General features: G+C 43.8%; 1 protein-coding gene across 8 annotated transcripts in view; it reads left to right on the forward strand.

Moving 5' to 3' along the window:
- MAK (male germ cell associated kinase) overlaps positions 1-13,285 on the forward strand; it is a 148,434-nt gene that overhangs the window by 36,600 nt on the left and 98,549 nt on the right. For all 8 annotated transcript variants that reach the window (XM_033934679.1, XM_033934680.1, XM_033934682.1 and 5 more), the window contains 2 exons: positions 9,205-9,326; positions 10,664-10,743. In XM_033934679.1, the coding sequence (XP_033790570.1) occupies positions 9,205-9,326; positions 10,664-10,743 (202 nt within the window). The remainder of the gene's footprint in view (positions 1-9,204; positions 9,327-10,663; positions 10,744-13,285) is intronic.

Below are 13,285 nucleotides of genomic sequence, written 5' to 3' on the forward strand. Positions count from 1 at the left end.
ATACCTCCACCCTCCCTGCTAGGCTATGCACTCAGCCCCCCTTCCTGCCTCCCTGCCCTGCCCTGCCCTGCCAGGCTCTACACCCAGCCCCCTCCTTCCCTAACCTGCCTGGCTCTGCATTCAGTCCCCTTCCCTCCCTGCCTCTTTCCCTCTTCCCACCTTCCTCCCTTACCCTGCCCTGCCAGGCTCTACTCCCCGACCCTTCCATCTCTTCCCTCCCCTGATGACTTGCAAGCCTTCTGCTGTAAGCCCTGGTGGTCCAGCAGTGGGCTGGGACAGGAGGGATACCTCTGCCTCCTCTCCTGGCTGACTCTGACACATCCCACCTCCTAGACATTTAAAAAAAAACTACCTTTAAAGCCTTGGTGGACAAGTGGTGAACTGGGGCAGGAGCAATTTTTCTATGCTCCTGCCCTGTGCAGAATCGCTATCTGAAATGGCTGCCACGAGTTCTCTCTGCAACATTGTGAGTTATACGGTGTCGCAAGATTGCCTTGAGAACTCATAGCAGCCATTTCAGATAGCGGCTCTGCACAGGGCAGGAATTTAGGAAGATCACTACTGCCCCAGTTCACCGTTGGACCACCAGGGCTTTAAAGGAAAGGTTTTTTAAAAGTCTGGGGGTGGGAGAGAGGTGGGATGTATCAAAGTTGATGAGGACAGGAAGCAGGAGGGATCCTTCCGATCCCAGCCCACCGCTGGATCATCAGGGCATATGGCAGGCCCGGAAGAGGCCTACAACAGGCCCAGGAGGGGTTCGGTGGGCGCTGACCTGAATATAAACTAGGACCCACATTTTTGGGCCATTTTTATGGCCCCAAAATCTCAGTTTATATTCAAGTATATATGGTATGGAGCTCATACTCAAAACAGAAATACGTCTAAAAACCCACCAAAATCAGCACTTGGACAACCTAAAAGACAGGTTGTCCAAATGCCAATAATCAAAATGGGTTTTTAGATATATCCAGAGACTTTTTAGGCCTCTGAATCCCACTGTGCACTCAGAGCTAAAAGGGGTGTTTTTTGAGGGGACAAGATGGCGGAGTAGTGACGAAGTAGTGAAGTTCACGCCTGCCTGTTTATATATTTCCTGCTTGATTATATTATCAAGCAAAAACTTTTCCTGGATGTCAAAGAGGAGAGGTAGAGTGGCTGTTTCAGCCCGGCAGTCAGAACCTACCTTAATGCAGCAGGAGGTGATCACGAGATTTGTTTCATCTTCGCCTTGGGGTGCTCCGGCTGTGCCAAATGTAAAGGAAACTTTGGCCCTTGGAAGCGAGATTTTGCTTAGGCCCATGGGACCAGTGCCTCCTCTGCAGCCGTGATACTGGGGGAACGTCGGTTGCGATGCAGGATAGGGAAGCAACGCTGCAAGCAGAGTTATCAGGCTTGCTGAGTCTTCAGGAACCTGCGACTGTGATATCTTTACCAGAGCTGGCTGCAAGTAGCTCAGCAGAGAGAGGAGAAATTCCATCGGTTCTACCTCTAGTCAAACCTTGGAATCAATTTGGTCTGCATTGGACTCCCTTTTTCAAGGTATGTGTTAGAACATTTCCCCTGGTCCCTATGCAATCACAAAGATTAATGAAATTTGAGGAGGGTTTATGCAAGACTTTAGATGTTCTTTGTATTAGCTATATTCTTAAATTTGCCATTATATTTGTTTTTTGCATCAATAAAAAATTTTTGTTCGTAAAAGCCCAGGAGGAAAAAGTTAAACACTTGGACCAACGGGTTAAAGGTTTTCAATCTTCTCAGAACTCAATGATGCAAGACAGAATGATATTATATAGGAAAGTGGAGAATTTTGAGAATTATACTAAACAATTAAACCTCAGACTTTGAACTTTCCTAAGATACTTACAATGTCTTCTAAAGATTTATTTTATAAGTTCTTGAAATAAATATTTAAATATTCAGAAAATGGGTTTCCACCTCTCCATAAAATATATTTCCTACCGGTTTCGAGAATGGACTTTGGCGTTTGTTTTGATTATGCCCCTCCATGTGTATACTTCCATGTGGGAAACTTTAGAGACAATGATTCCATTACTTCAAAAATATGGTTTCATGAAAGAAAGAACAGTGTTCATGTTCCATGGAATTGGTTGCTTTTGTATTAGTGGCTTGATGGGAAGGATGCCTATCATAGGGCTCCTTTTACAAAGGTGCATTAGGGCCTTAACGCGCGGAATAGCGCGCGCTAAAATGCCATGTTCGCTAGCCGCTACTGCCTCCTCTTGAGCAGGTGGTAGTTTTTCGGCTAGTGCGCGCTAATCCAGTGCGTGCACTAAAAACACTAGCGCACCTTTGTAAAAGGAGCCCATAGTTTTTGAGATGTGAAGAATATTGTGAAGCTGGTGTTGTCTAGGGCATGATAAGAGAATACAGCACTGAGGTATGCTCTGATAGATAATGTCTAAAGTCCTAGTTGGTATAATAATTTTCAGTGGTCTGTTATCTTGGCAATGCAGAAGAAAATCAAATAGGAGATTAAGGATACAAAATTGGGGGACGGGGGATTCCTTAGTATTGGCAAGTGAAGGCTATAGTACTATATTACAGTCATGGTCCTGATTAAGCTGGAGGTCAAAGAAGCAGACAAAACCTGCCCGATCAACAGAAAAATCATGATGATACTTAGGGCTCCTTTTATTAAGCCGCGCTAGCGGGGTTAACACGCGCAACTTTTCATCACGCGCTAACTCCCGCGCTGGCCTAAAAACTACCACCTGCTCAAGAGGAGGCGGTAGTGACTAGCATGGCCAGCAGTTTAGCGTGCGGTATTACACATGTTAAACCACTAGTGCGCCTTTGTAAAAGGAGCCCTTAGTGTTGAATATATATATATATATATATATATATATATATATATACAGTGTTCTCCCTAGGGCCTTTTAATAATAATAATAATAACTTTATTCTTATATACCGCCAACAATCTTGCGACTTCTAGGCGGTTTACAATGAAGAGAAACTGTACAGACAGCGAATTACAGAGTATAGCATTGAACATCAAGTGATAGTAACAGGAGAGTTACAGGGCTGTGTATTACATGGTTTCACAATGAGTAGCAATTATACAGTCGACGATATTCAGAGCATAAGTAGGAGAAGAGAAAGGAGATTGCGCTTTGAGTTACAAAGGTGCAAGGCTGCGAAGGTGAAAAAGATAACATAAGATGTTGATGAGAAGTAAGTTGTTAACTTGGTACATTTGAATGAAGGACGGGCACCAGTGGGAAAAACTGGTAACAATTAAAGATAGAAATTTTGGCAGAAGAGGGTAGACGGACTCCTTGGGATGGGAGGAGGCTCCGATTTTAGGGGAGAAGTCTGGTTAGGTTATAAATTTCTTAAACAATGTGGTTTTTAGTTCTTTCCTAAAGATACTATATGATTCTCTGGCGGCATAAGTGAAGTAGCCTGTCCAAGTTTGCAGTCTACCTGCTTGGAATTTGAATGTTCTATCAAAGAAGGTGCGATATCTACAGCCTATGATATTTGGGTAGGTAAAGAGGTTACGGTTTCTGGTAGGCCTAATAGAGGAGTGGAATTCGAAGTGAGGTAGTAGGTAGCTGGGGGCCAGTCCCCAGATTAGTTTATAGCAGAGGCAGGAGAATTTGAATAGAATTCGTGCTTCAATTGGTAACCAATGAAGGAGTTTGTAGAATGGACTAACATGATCGCTCTTCTTTAGTCCGAATATTAGACGGATGGCCGTATTTTGAACTATTCTCAGTTTTCTCACATTTTTTTTAGATATTCCCAAGTAGACAATGTTACAGTAGTCCAGGGTGGATAAAATCAGTGATTGTACCAATATTCTGAAGGATAGCGGGTCAAAGTATTTTTTTATGGTTTTCAGTTTCCAAAGGATGAAGAAGCATTTTTTAGTGCTCGGTCAGGGACAGGTGGGTATCCAGGGTGACTCCCAGTATTTTTATGGTTTTTAGTATTGGGTGATCATGGCCGTTTACATATATTGTAGTTGCGGAGATTTTCTCGTTTGGGCTAGCAAGGAAAATCTTTGTCTTTTCTGAGTTTAATTTCAGTTTGAAGTTTAAAGTCCATTTTTCTATTTCGAGCATGATGGAGGAGATATGTTTTGAGTTGGTTGAGGTCACATTTGTTATTGGTATTAATATGGAGATGTCGTCTGCGTATATATAATAAGTTAGGTTAAGCTTTTGTAAAAGGTGGCCTAGAGAAGAGATGTATATATTGAACAAGGTGGGAGATAAGGGGGATCCTTGTGGGACTCCCGAGGGGCTTTTCCAGGGTTCAGAGTAATTTCCTTCATGGACCACTTGATAAGATCGTTTGGTTAGGAAACCTTGGAACCAGGTCCACACTCTTCCTGATATTCCCATTTCGTCGAGGCACCTAAGCATAGTTTCGTGGTCCACGAGATTGAAGGCACTGCTGAAGTCTAACTGTAGGATCAAGGCGCTGGAACCTTGATTGAAAAGGTCGTATAGGTGGTTAAGGAGAGAGCCTAGGACTGTCTCGGTGCTGAATCCTTTTCTGAATCCAGATTGGTGGTCATTTAGGAGAGAGTACTTATCTAAGTGATTTACTAATTCCAAATTGACCAGCCCTTCCAGCATTTTGGTGAAAAAGGGGATGCTCGCTATGGGTCTGTAGTTGGACGCCAGTGTGAGCGAGATCTTCTGGTCTTTGGGTATGGGTGTGATTAGGATGTGTCCCATATTTTCCAGGTAGGTTCCATTTTTGAGAGAGTAAGTTGCCCAGTTAAATAGGTCCCTCTTAAATTCTGGTATTGCATCTTGCATGATCTTAGATGGACATTCATCTAGTAGACAATTTGATTTGGAGTATTTGTTGAAAAGTGCAAGGAAGTTATTCCAATCTGGGGGCTCGAAGTGGTTCCAGCTCATATCGCCTTTGGATTCACTACTCTGCGTTTTGAGGTTGAATTCAAGATTGGGTGGAGGAAGGGGTATTGAGGCTCTGAGGTCGGTGATTTTTTTCCTAAAGTGGTTGGCTAGGGTGGAGACCTCTGGGATTTGATCGTGATGGTTCTGTAGTATCTGTGTGGTGTCTGTTATTTTGCTTACTAGTTTGAATAGTTCTCTACTGTTTGTATTGGTTGTTCCTATTTTCTGTGCATAACAGTTATAACGCTTTTCTTTGATCCGATTCTTGTAATTTTTCATTTTTTTTTTTGTTTCCATTTAATTTTATCTTCCACTTTGTCTGTTTTTTGCCATACTCTTTTCAGTTTTCTGAGATCTTGTTTGAGGGCTAATAATTCGGCGTCATACCATTCTTTTGATGCCCTTGTGTTCTTTTTGTATGATTGAACAGGAGCTATTTGATTTAGTGTGTCTTTTGTGAATTTGTCCCATCTAGTGGGGAAGTCTTGCTCTTCCTCTATTTTGGGGTGTAGTTCATAATGGGTCCAGAATTCTGTTGGATTGGTGATGTTTCTGCAGGTGACTGTTTTTTTCAAACTGGTTTTGTTTATATGTTTTGCTGTTGAGTGTTTCTTTTGCCAACATAATTCAAAATTGAAAGTATAGTGATCTGACCATATGTTCTTAACCCATTTTCCTGCATGGTATTGTATTTTTTTTGTGTCGGGGTCTTTGTGGGAAAAAGTGACGATGTCCAGCTAATTTAGATGACCGCCCAGCTATCATCTGCTGGTGAATTCTGCTTCTGCCTGCTGCTCAACATTAAAAAAAAAATAAAAAAAATAAAAACCGGCTTGGAGATTTGACGCCTTAGCCCGTAGCGAACTTATGCTCTGGGGCTCTAACGTGTGCGTGCCGGCTTCCCTTCTCTTCCCTCCGAAACTGGAAGTTATGTCCGGGGGGGAAGAGAAGGGAAGCCGGCACGCACACGTTAGAGCCCCGGAGCATGCGTTCGCTACGGGCTAAGGCGGCACTAGCCTGCAATTTGTATTTGGTGTGTGTATGCGATGGGTGGCTTTCCGATCAAGAAGACGGGCCTGGGGAGGTAAAAAATTGCTTTGGGGAAACACAGCGCCGGCATGCTTCCTGCTGCCGCTGTCATTTTCTATTCTCTATACCTTGGACTAGCAGCAGCACCGCTCTCTCCTTATTGTAATTTGCCTGACAGCTACAGTAGTGTTATTGAATCAATTCCCTTCTGCAGCCTCGGGGATTTTGCTAGGCCGCTCCACCTCCAATGATGTAACTTCCTTCTTCCTCGGAGGCCCCGAGGCTGCTGGAGGGAATTTACTCGCTAAAACTATGGCAGCAGTCAGACAGTTACAATAGAGAGCCTGATAATCGGGAGGGGGGAGTGGTGCCAATGGACCTGGGAGATAAGAGGGAGGGGTGCTGATAGAAGGAGAGGAAAAGAGGAGAGGAGGGAGTGGTTTGCTAGACCTGGGAGGTGAGTGGGTAAGGGAAGGGAGAGGAGCCCTGCTAATCAGAGAGGAGAGGTGCTGCTGGCTCTGGGGGTGAAAAGGAGAGGTGCTGCAGCTAGTCAGTGAGGGAAATGGAGGGAGAGGTGCTGTTGGAGCTGAGTGGTGGAGGGAGGTGAGAGGGATAGATGCTGCTGGATTGGGAACAGAAGAGAGTGCTGCTGGGTTTAAAATGGAAGAGGGGAAGCTGCAGCAGGACTGAGGGGAGAGCAGTGAGGAGGAGAGTGGATAGGGGAAGAGTAGTGGAGAAGGAGAGTGAGAGGGGATGGGGAAGGGGGAAGAGAAATGCTGCTGCTGCTGCTGCACCCAACTGAGGAGAGAGAGGGGAGGAAGGAGAAGGAAGACCAGGAAGGGAGAGGAAAGAGAGATGCCAAAACCATGGGAAGGAGGGAAAGGAAAGGCTATACTAGACCATGGAGGGAGAGATGTCAGGGCATGGGGGGGGAGGAGGGAAATGCCAGACCAGGGGAAAGGAAGGAGGGAGGGAGGGAGAGAAAGGAATGAGAGGAGATGCCAGATTATGGAGGGGGAGGGGGAGAGGAGAGATGCTAGGGCAAGGGGGAGGGAAGGGAAACTAAGGAGACAAATGCCAGACCAGAGGGAAAGGAAGGAGAGGAGGTGCCAGAGCAGAGAGGGCGAGATAGGAGAGGAGAGAGATGCAAGAGCATGGGGGGTATTGAAGGGAAGGAGATAGAGATGCCAGACCATGGGGTGGAGTGGGCAGCAAGGAAGGAAAGTAGAAGAGAGAGATGCCAGAGCATAGGGGAGGGAGTGGAGACAGAAAAATGGAGAGGGGATGAAGCTGAAATGAATCATGTATAAAGGAGAGAAAGGGCACAGGATATATAGTTTATTGAAGGGTCATAAAAAGACGGAAGATGCCGTATGGAAGAGAGAGATGGCGGACACTAGATGGAAAGAGCAGAGAGAGGGTGGACAGTGGATGGAAGGGATAGAGAGAGCAGTGGCTGGGTGGAAGGGGCAAAGATAGAGGGCAGATGTTGCATCAAAGGGAGAGAGGACAAACGCTATATAGAAAGAAAAGAGCGAAGAGAAAATGATTAAAGCAGAAACTACAAAAGGTAGAAAGAGATATTTTTTGTTGCTTTACATAGAATCAAGTAGTATTGTAACTGTATTGATAAAACTTTATAAATAGGAAATGGAAATAAGGCTATTTCTTTTGGACTAAACCCCTTTCCTCAGGTCAGGACAGGATATCATAACAGCTGTATACTGTACTGTCTTGAAGAAAGATTTGGCCTCTGAAAGCTAACTGAAAAATGGATTAGTCCAATAAAATTGTATTTTCTTATTTCTTGTTATTTGTTTTATTTTTATTTGTTTTTAAAGTGGTGATTGTTTTGTATCAGTTTTTTTAAAATTTACATCTACTGTCTTTATATTTTGTACAGTATTAGGGGGCATGTGTCACTGTTTCTGTGGTGTTGCATTAATTTAACTTTTGTCTACATATTTGAGTGAGGGTGTTTCTCTGTTCTGTGTGTATGAAAAGGACATAGCTTTCTGTTAGCACTGACTGTACAAAATCAATTGACTGTGCAGGATCTGACTTGTTTAGTTTTACAATTCGTGTGTTGGTGCTCTAGTGTAGTGTTCTTCAACCGCCAGTCTGTGGAATGGTGCCGGTCCGCAGAAATTTTCTGCCAGTCCGCAGGGCCGGCACCTCCATCGGGCCCAAGACAGTGTTCTGCAGCGATCAACGCGGCGTCTTCGGGCTGGCTCCCTGAGTGCTGCAGTGCACAAAGCCATGGGAAAAAGTTCCTACCCACATCCTACACCTCAGCTGGAAGCCTTCTCTCTGTCATATGTACTAGGTACACCACTGGATTTAATGACCCTATTCTAACCACCAAATTTCCCTGTCCCACCCCACCCGGCTACTTTTTCATACCACCCGATGGAGGTGCCGGCCCTGCGGACTGGCAGAAAATTTCTGCGGACCGGCACCATTCCACAGACTGGCGGTTGAAGAACACTACACTAGAGCACCAACACACGAATTGTAAAACTAAACAAGTCAGATCCTGCACAGTGAATTGATTTTGTACAGTCAGTGCTAACAGAAAACTATGTCCTTTTCATACACACAGAACAGAGAAACACCCTCACCCAAATATGTAGACAAAAGTTAAATTAATGCAACACCACAGAAACAGTGACACATGTCCCCTAAATTCTGGGGAGAACACTGTATATATATATATATATATATATATATATATATATATATATATATATATATATATATATATATATATATATATTTGCACAGCCTTAGCAGCCCAAGAAGTCTTTTTTTGCTCCTCAAATCACATGTGAAAGGTTCAGATGTCTGAATAAGTTCTTCTTTTTTAATTTTATTTGCTCTGTTACTGTTTTTCATGATCATATTATACAAACTAAGATCTCCAGATGGCTCTAAATTAGAAGGGATTTCTCCTCTAAACAGCTCATTCAAGGCCATCTTATGCTAACAGGCCTGTATGTATTGTTGATTCAATTCTCACAAAAATTTTACCTTTTTCATTGCTTTCATTGTGTTTTTCTGCAGCCCTAATGATATTTCAAAAGTATGTATTGAAAAATATTGCACAAGGATTGGCATTGAAGCATATGATTGTAGCATAGCTGTAACGCCTCTGTTTTAGCACACAACTTTCATGTTTAACAAAAATACAGAGACTGCTGGGCATATTTGTTTTCAGCATGTTAGAGATGCAGATAATATCATGTATTCTAAAATTTTTATTGTATTGCAGTCACTAAAGAAACTTAATCATGCCAATGTAATCAAACTCAAAGAAGTGATCAGAGAAAATGACCATCTTTATTTTGTCTTTGAATATATGAAAGAAAATCTTTATCAGCTAATGAAAGACAGGTATGTTTCCTTGCAGATAATGAAGGAGAGACAAAATATTGCTTTATTTATCCTTCTTGGTCTTCACCAGACTATTGGCATATACTGTATATGTGCATAAATGCATGAAATCTCAATAGTCCATCTACATTCTTTAAAATGGTGCCTAAATGTGATGGCATATAGTTTGCAGGTCTTCACCAGAGTATTGGCATATACTGTATATGTGCATAAATGCATGAAATCTCAATAGTCCATCTATTCTTTAAAATGGTGCCTAAGTGTGATGGCATATAGTTTGCAGGTTGACATATGCATGGATAGAGTATGTGTGCAGTAGGGACAAGGTGCAGAGAACCAAGGAAAAATACTGCAGAAACAATGTACTTGATGCCAAGTCTTTATTTCAATTTATCAATTTTATGTTAATGTGGTCCACCTTTGTCATAAAGGAACATGGACCTGACACGGTCCGTGTTTCAATCAACAAATCTTCCTCAGGAGTCCAAGGATTTCCTATATGTGCCACAAAGATGTGCAAAAGAGCCGAACCATGTTGTGAAAAGGGGAGGATATCGGGGATATCGGGGGATGTTGGGGGGAGGGGTGTAGGGCTTCACAGCTCAGCTGATCCTGGGGGGGGGGGGAATACCCATCAGCTGGGCCACCAGGAATCCCCAAAACCGGCTTAGCTGATGGGGATTCCTTTTGCTGCGATCAGCTGATGGGAAGCCTATTATTTTTGTTGCTCTTTGGGTAGTGGGAAGGTATCGTGACCACTGGGGGGAATAGGGGGGGGGTCATGCCTTGAATCCTAAATCCTCCAGTGATCTTCGTGTCAGTTTGGGCATTTTTGTGAAACTTAGACGCAACTCAACCAGGTCTAACTGCTGGCGTCTAAGTTCCCTCTAGGAAAGCTTTGAATATAGCTGGGATACATCCAGGTTGAAGCTCGCCTGATTCCTGCCCATAACATACCTCCCAAAATACCCCTTTGCTCTCTGCATGCACAGCAGCTTAGAAGTGCCGCTGCACATCTAGAAAGTTGGTTTTGATTATCAGTACTTGGACATCCATGTTATTAAGACGTCCAAGTGCCGACTTAGACTAGTTTTTGGACAATTTAAAGTTTTGATTATGAACCCCTTAGCGTATGGAATCCTACTGGGACTAACAGAAGATTGTCAAAGGTATAAACCTAATGTTCCATTAACCACATTTCTCTTTAGGTTATTTACTGTTGCATTCTTTACATTTAGTTGCTTCAATATTTTGTTGAGTTTTGGAAGTGCACCTGCTTTACTATCAAAATCAAAATAAATCAGTTTAAAATGTTAATTTGTTTTTTTTTTTCACAGAAATAAGTTGTTCCCAGAGTCAGTCATCAGAAACATTATGTATCAGATATTGCAAGGGCTAGCTTTTATCCATAAGCACGGTAGGTGTTTTCTGAGGACTTGAGCTATGCTTTCCTCCCTGAATAAAAGCAATATTCTGCACAGTAAAGCATACAAAATCATAAACATAGGGCATGTTACTTACTTTATCCCAGGACAAGCAGGCAGCATATTCTCAACATATGGGTGACGTCATCCACGGAGCCCCGATCCAGACAGCTTCACAAGCAGACTTACTTGAAGAACTTTTAGAAAGTTTGCAACTGCTGCACCGTGCATGCGCGAGTGCCTTCCCGCCTGAGATAGGGCGCGCGCGTCTCCTCAGTTCTAAGTTTTCCGCGGAGCTGAGAAGCCCTCGTTTCAAGGCTCTGCACGAGAGTTAGTTCTAAACTTGTGCCTTCTCTCACTGCGGCTTGTGTATTTTATTTACAGGGCCGCTGTGTTATTTGCGCGTTTGATTTAAAAAAAAAAAAAAAAGTTTTGTTTGTTTTTTTGATCATGTCACGGCGGGGCCTAATCTGCGGCCCCAACCTGCGGGCTTCGATTTTGCTGTGGCCGTGTTCCATTTCATGTCCTGGCCGGTCATAGGGTTCAAGAAGTGTAGCCAGTGTCAACAAGTGATCTCCATCACTGACCCACACAAGTGGTGTACAGTGTTTAAGACCTGATCATCATCCGGAGTCGTGCACCCGCTGTGCTACACTTCAAAATCGAGCCCTTAAACTTCGTCGAGTTCAGGTTGAAAAAATATTTGGGGGAATGGATCGGCCTTTACCTAAGGCCTTCATCCCGATTCCGGGCCTGACCTCAACTCCAGCAAAGTCATCTATGGGGCCAAAATCTTCAACCTCGACCTCGATCAAACCTTCCTCGATGGGGAAGTCTTCATCTTTGGGGAAATCAGCTATCCTCGGTGTTTCCATCAGGTAAGATAGCTAAGCCAACCCCTACAGACATGCCACCCTTAGAACCAGTGAGTCCGAGGTTATCCAGGAAGCGTGTCTCGAAATCTAGGCAACACTCTTCCTCGAGGTCGTCTTCCTTGGAGTCCATAGCCACACCAATAGTACCAGATCCAGTGGTCTTGGTGCCGGCTCTGCAGAGTATGTTGGATGTTATTCTGCATCAGCAGTTTGATAACATGCTTGCCAAATTAACTCCTGCCTCGACCCTGCTTCCTGCAGGCCAACCTGAGCACTCAGCAGTAATACAAGGAGTTGAGTCTTTGAGAGTGCCTCCAGCAAAAATAACACACTCTATACAAGGAGTCGAAGCCTTACGAGTGCCTCGAGATCAATCTACACACTCTATGCAAGGAGTTGAGTCTTTGCGAGTGCCTCGAGATACATCTGCATAAGGAGCTGAATCCTTATCAGTATCTCGACTTCAATCTCCAGCTTTCAGCCCTACCTCTACGCATAAAGCATTGCCTTCTTCGAGACACAGGGCGAGGACTCCTTGACATTCTTCATTGAGGCTGGTTTCGAGGCTGGATTCTAGATCACTACCTCGTTCTCCGAGGCACAGTTCATCTCCACACCATCTCTCGAGACAGAGGTATAACAGGGGATAGTTTCTCAAGGGTGGGAGGGATCTTGATTGGGCAGACTTGTTGGGCCGCCGGCCCTTTTCTGCAGTCATATTCTAAGTTTCTATGATTCATCGAGGCCCAGGTCTTCTTCTTGAGACAGGCCTCGTTTCTCGAGGCATCGAGACTCCTCAAGGCAACCAGCTTCCTTGTCGAGGAAATCTACTGCAGAACCACAGCATTATCGTCAGTCAAGTTATTCTCCTGCGAGGGTTTCTTCACCAGCTGGTTCTTCCAAATGAAAATGTTCCGCTTCTCTGGCTCACTCCAGAAGCGGTCTTTACTTGGCTTCTTTGCATATGGATTCAGACCTCGGGTATCAATATTCCAGAGAGGCTTCACCTTCTTTCTCGGCAATGAGAGGTCCTTCGAGGGGCTCTCATTCACCTTCGCCTTAACAGGGTCACCCCTCTTCTTCTTCGGTGTCCTTTACCAAATTTTTATGCCAAATGAGTAAAGATCTTAACATCACTTTGGAATCTGATTCAAAATACTCTAAGGAGTATTTGGAAGAACTGGGTATTATTATTATTATTATTAGGATTTTATATACCGCCTATCAAGGTTATCTAAGCGGTTTTACAATCGGGTACTCAAGCATTTTCCCTATCTGTCCCGGTGGGCTCACAATTTATCTAACGTACCTGGGGCTATGGAGGATTAAGTGACTTGCCCAGGGTCACAAGGAGCAGCATGGGATGCCTAATCCTCCTAGGGATTCATTGAAATTACCCATGAATGGCATTCTCTTTCAAACTTTCAAAATAAATCTTGATATACTGTATTCCGTGCCTGCTGTGCCAGCGAAACTGGAATCTCGATATAAAATGATCCACTGTAAGTGATTTGAAAAGTCTCAACTATCCCATCAATCTCTTCTCTTTGAATCTTCGTTGAAAAGAACCAATCTGGCAAAGGTCTATGCCACAGTCCCACCTGGCCGAGAGGGAAGAACCATGGACAAGTTTGGCTGTTGGCTGTATCAAAATTCTATG

Source organism: Geotrypetes seraphini, chromosome 2, assembly GCF_902459505.1.
Source record: "Geotrypetes seraphini chromosome 2, aGeoSer1.1, whole genome shotgun sequence".
In the NCBI taxonomy this organism is placed as follows: domain Eukaryota; kingdom Metazoa; phylum Chordata; class Amphibia; order Gymnophiona; family Dermophiidae; genus Geotrypetes; species Geotrypetes seraphini.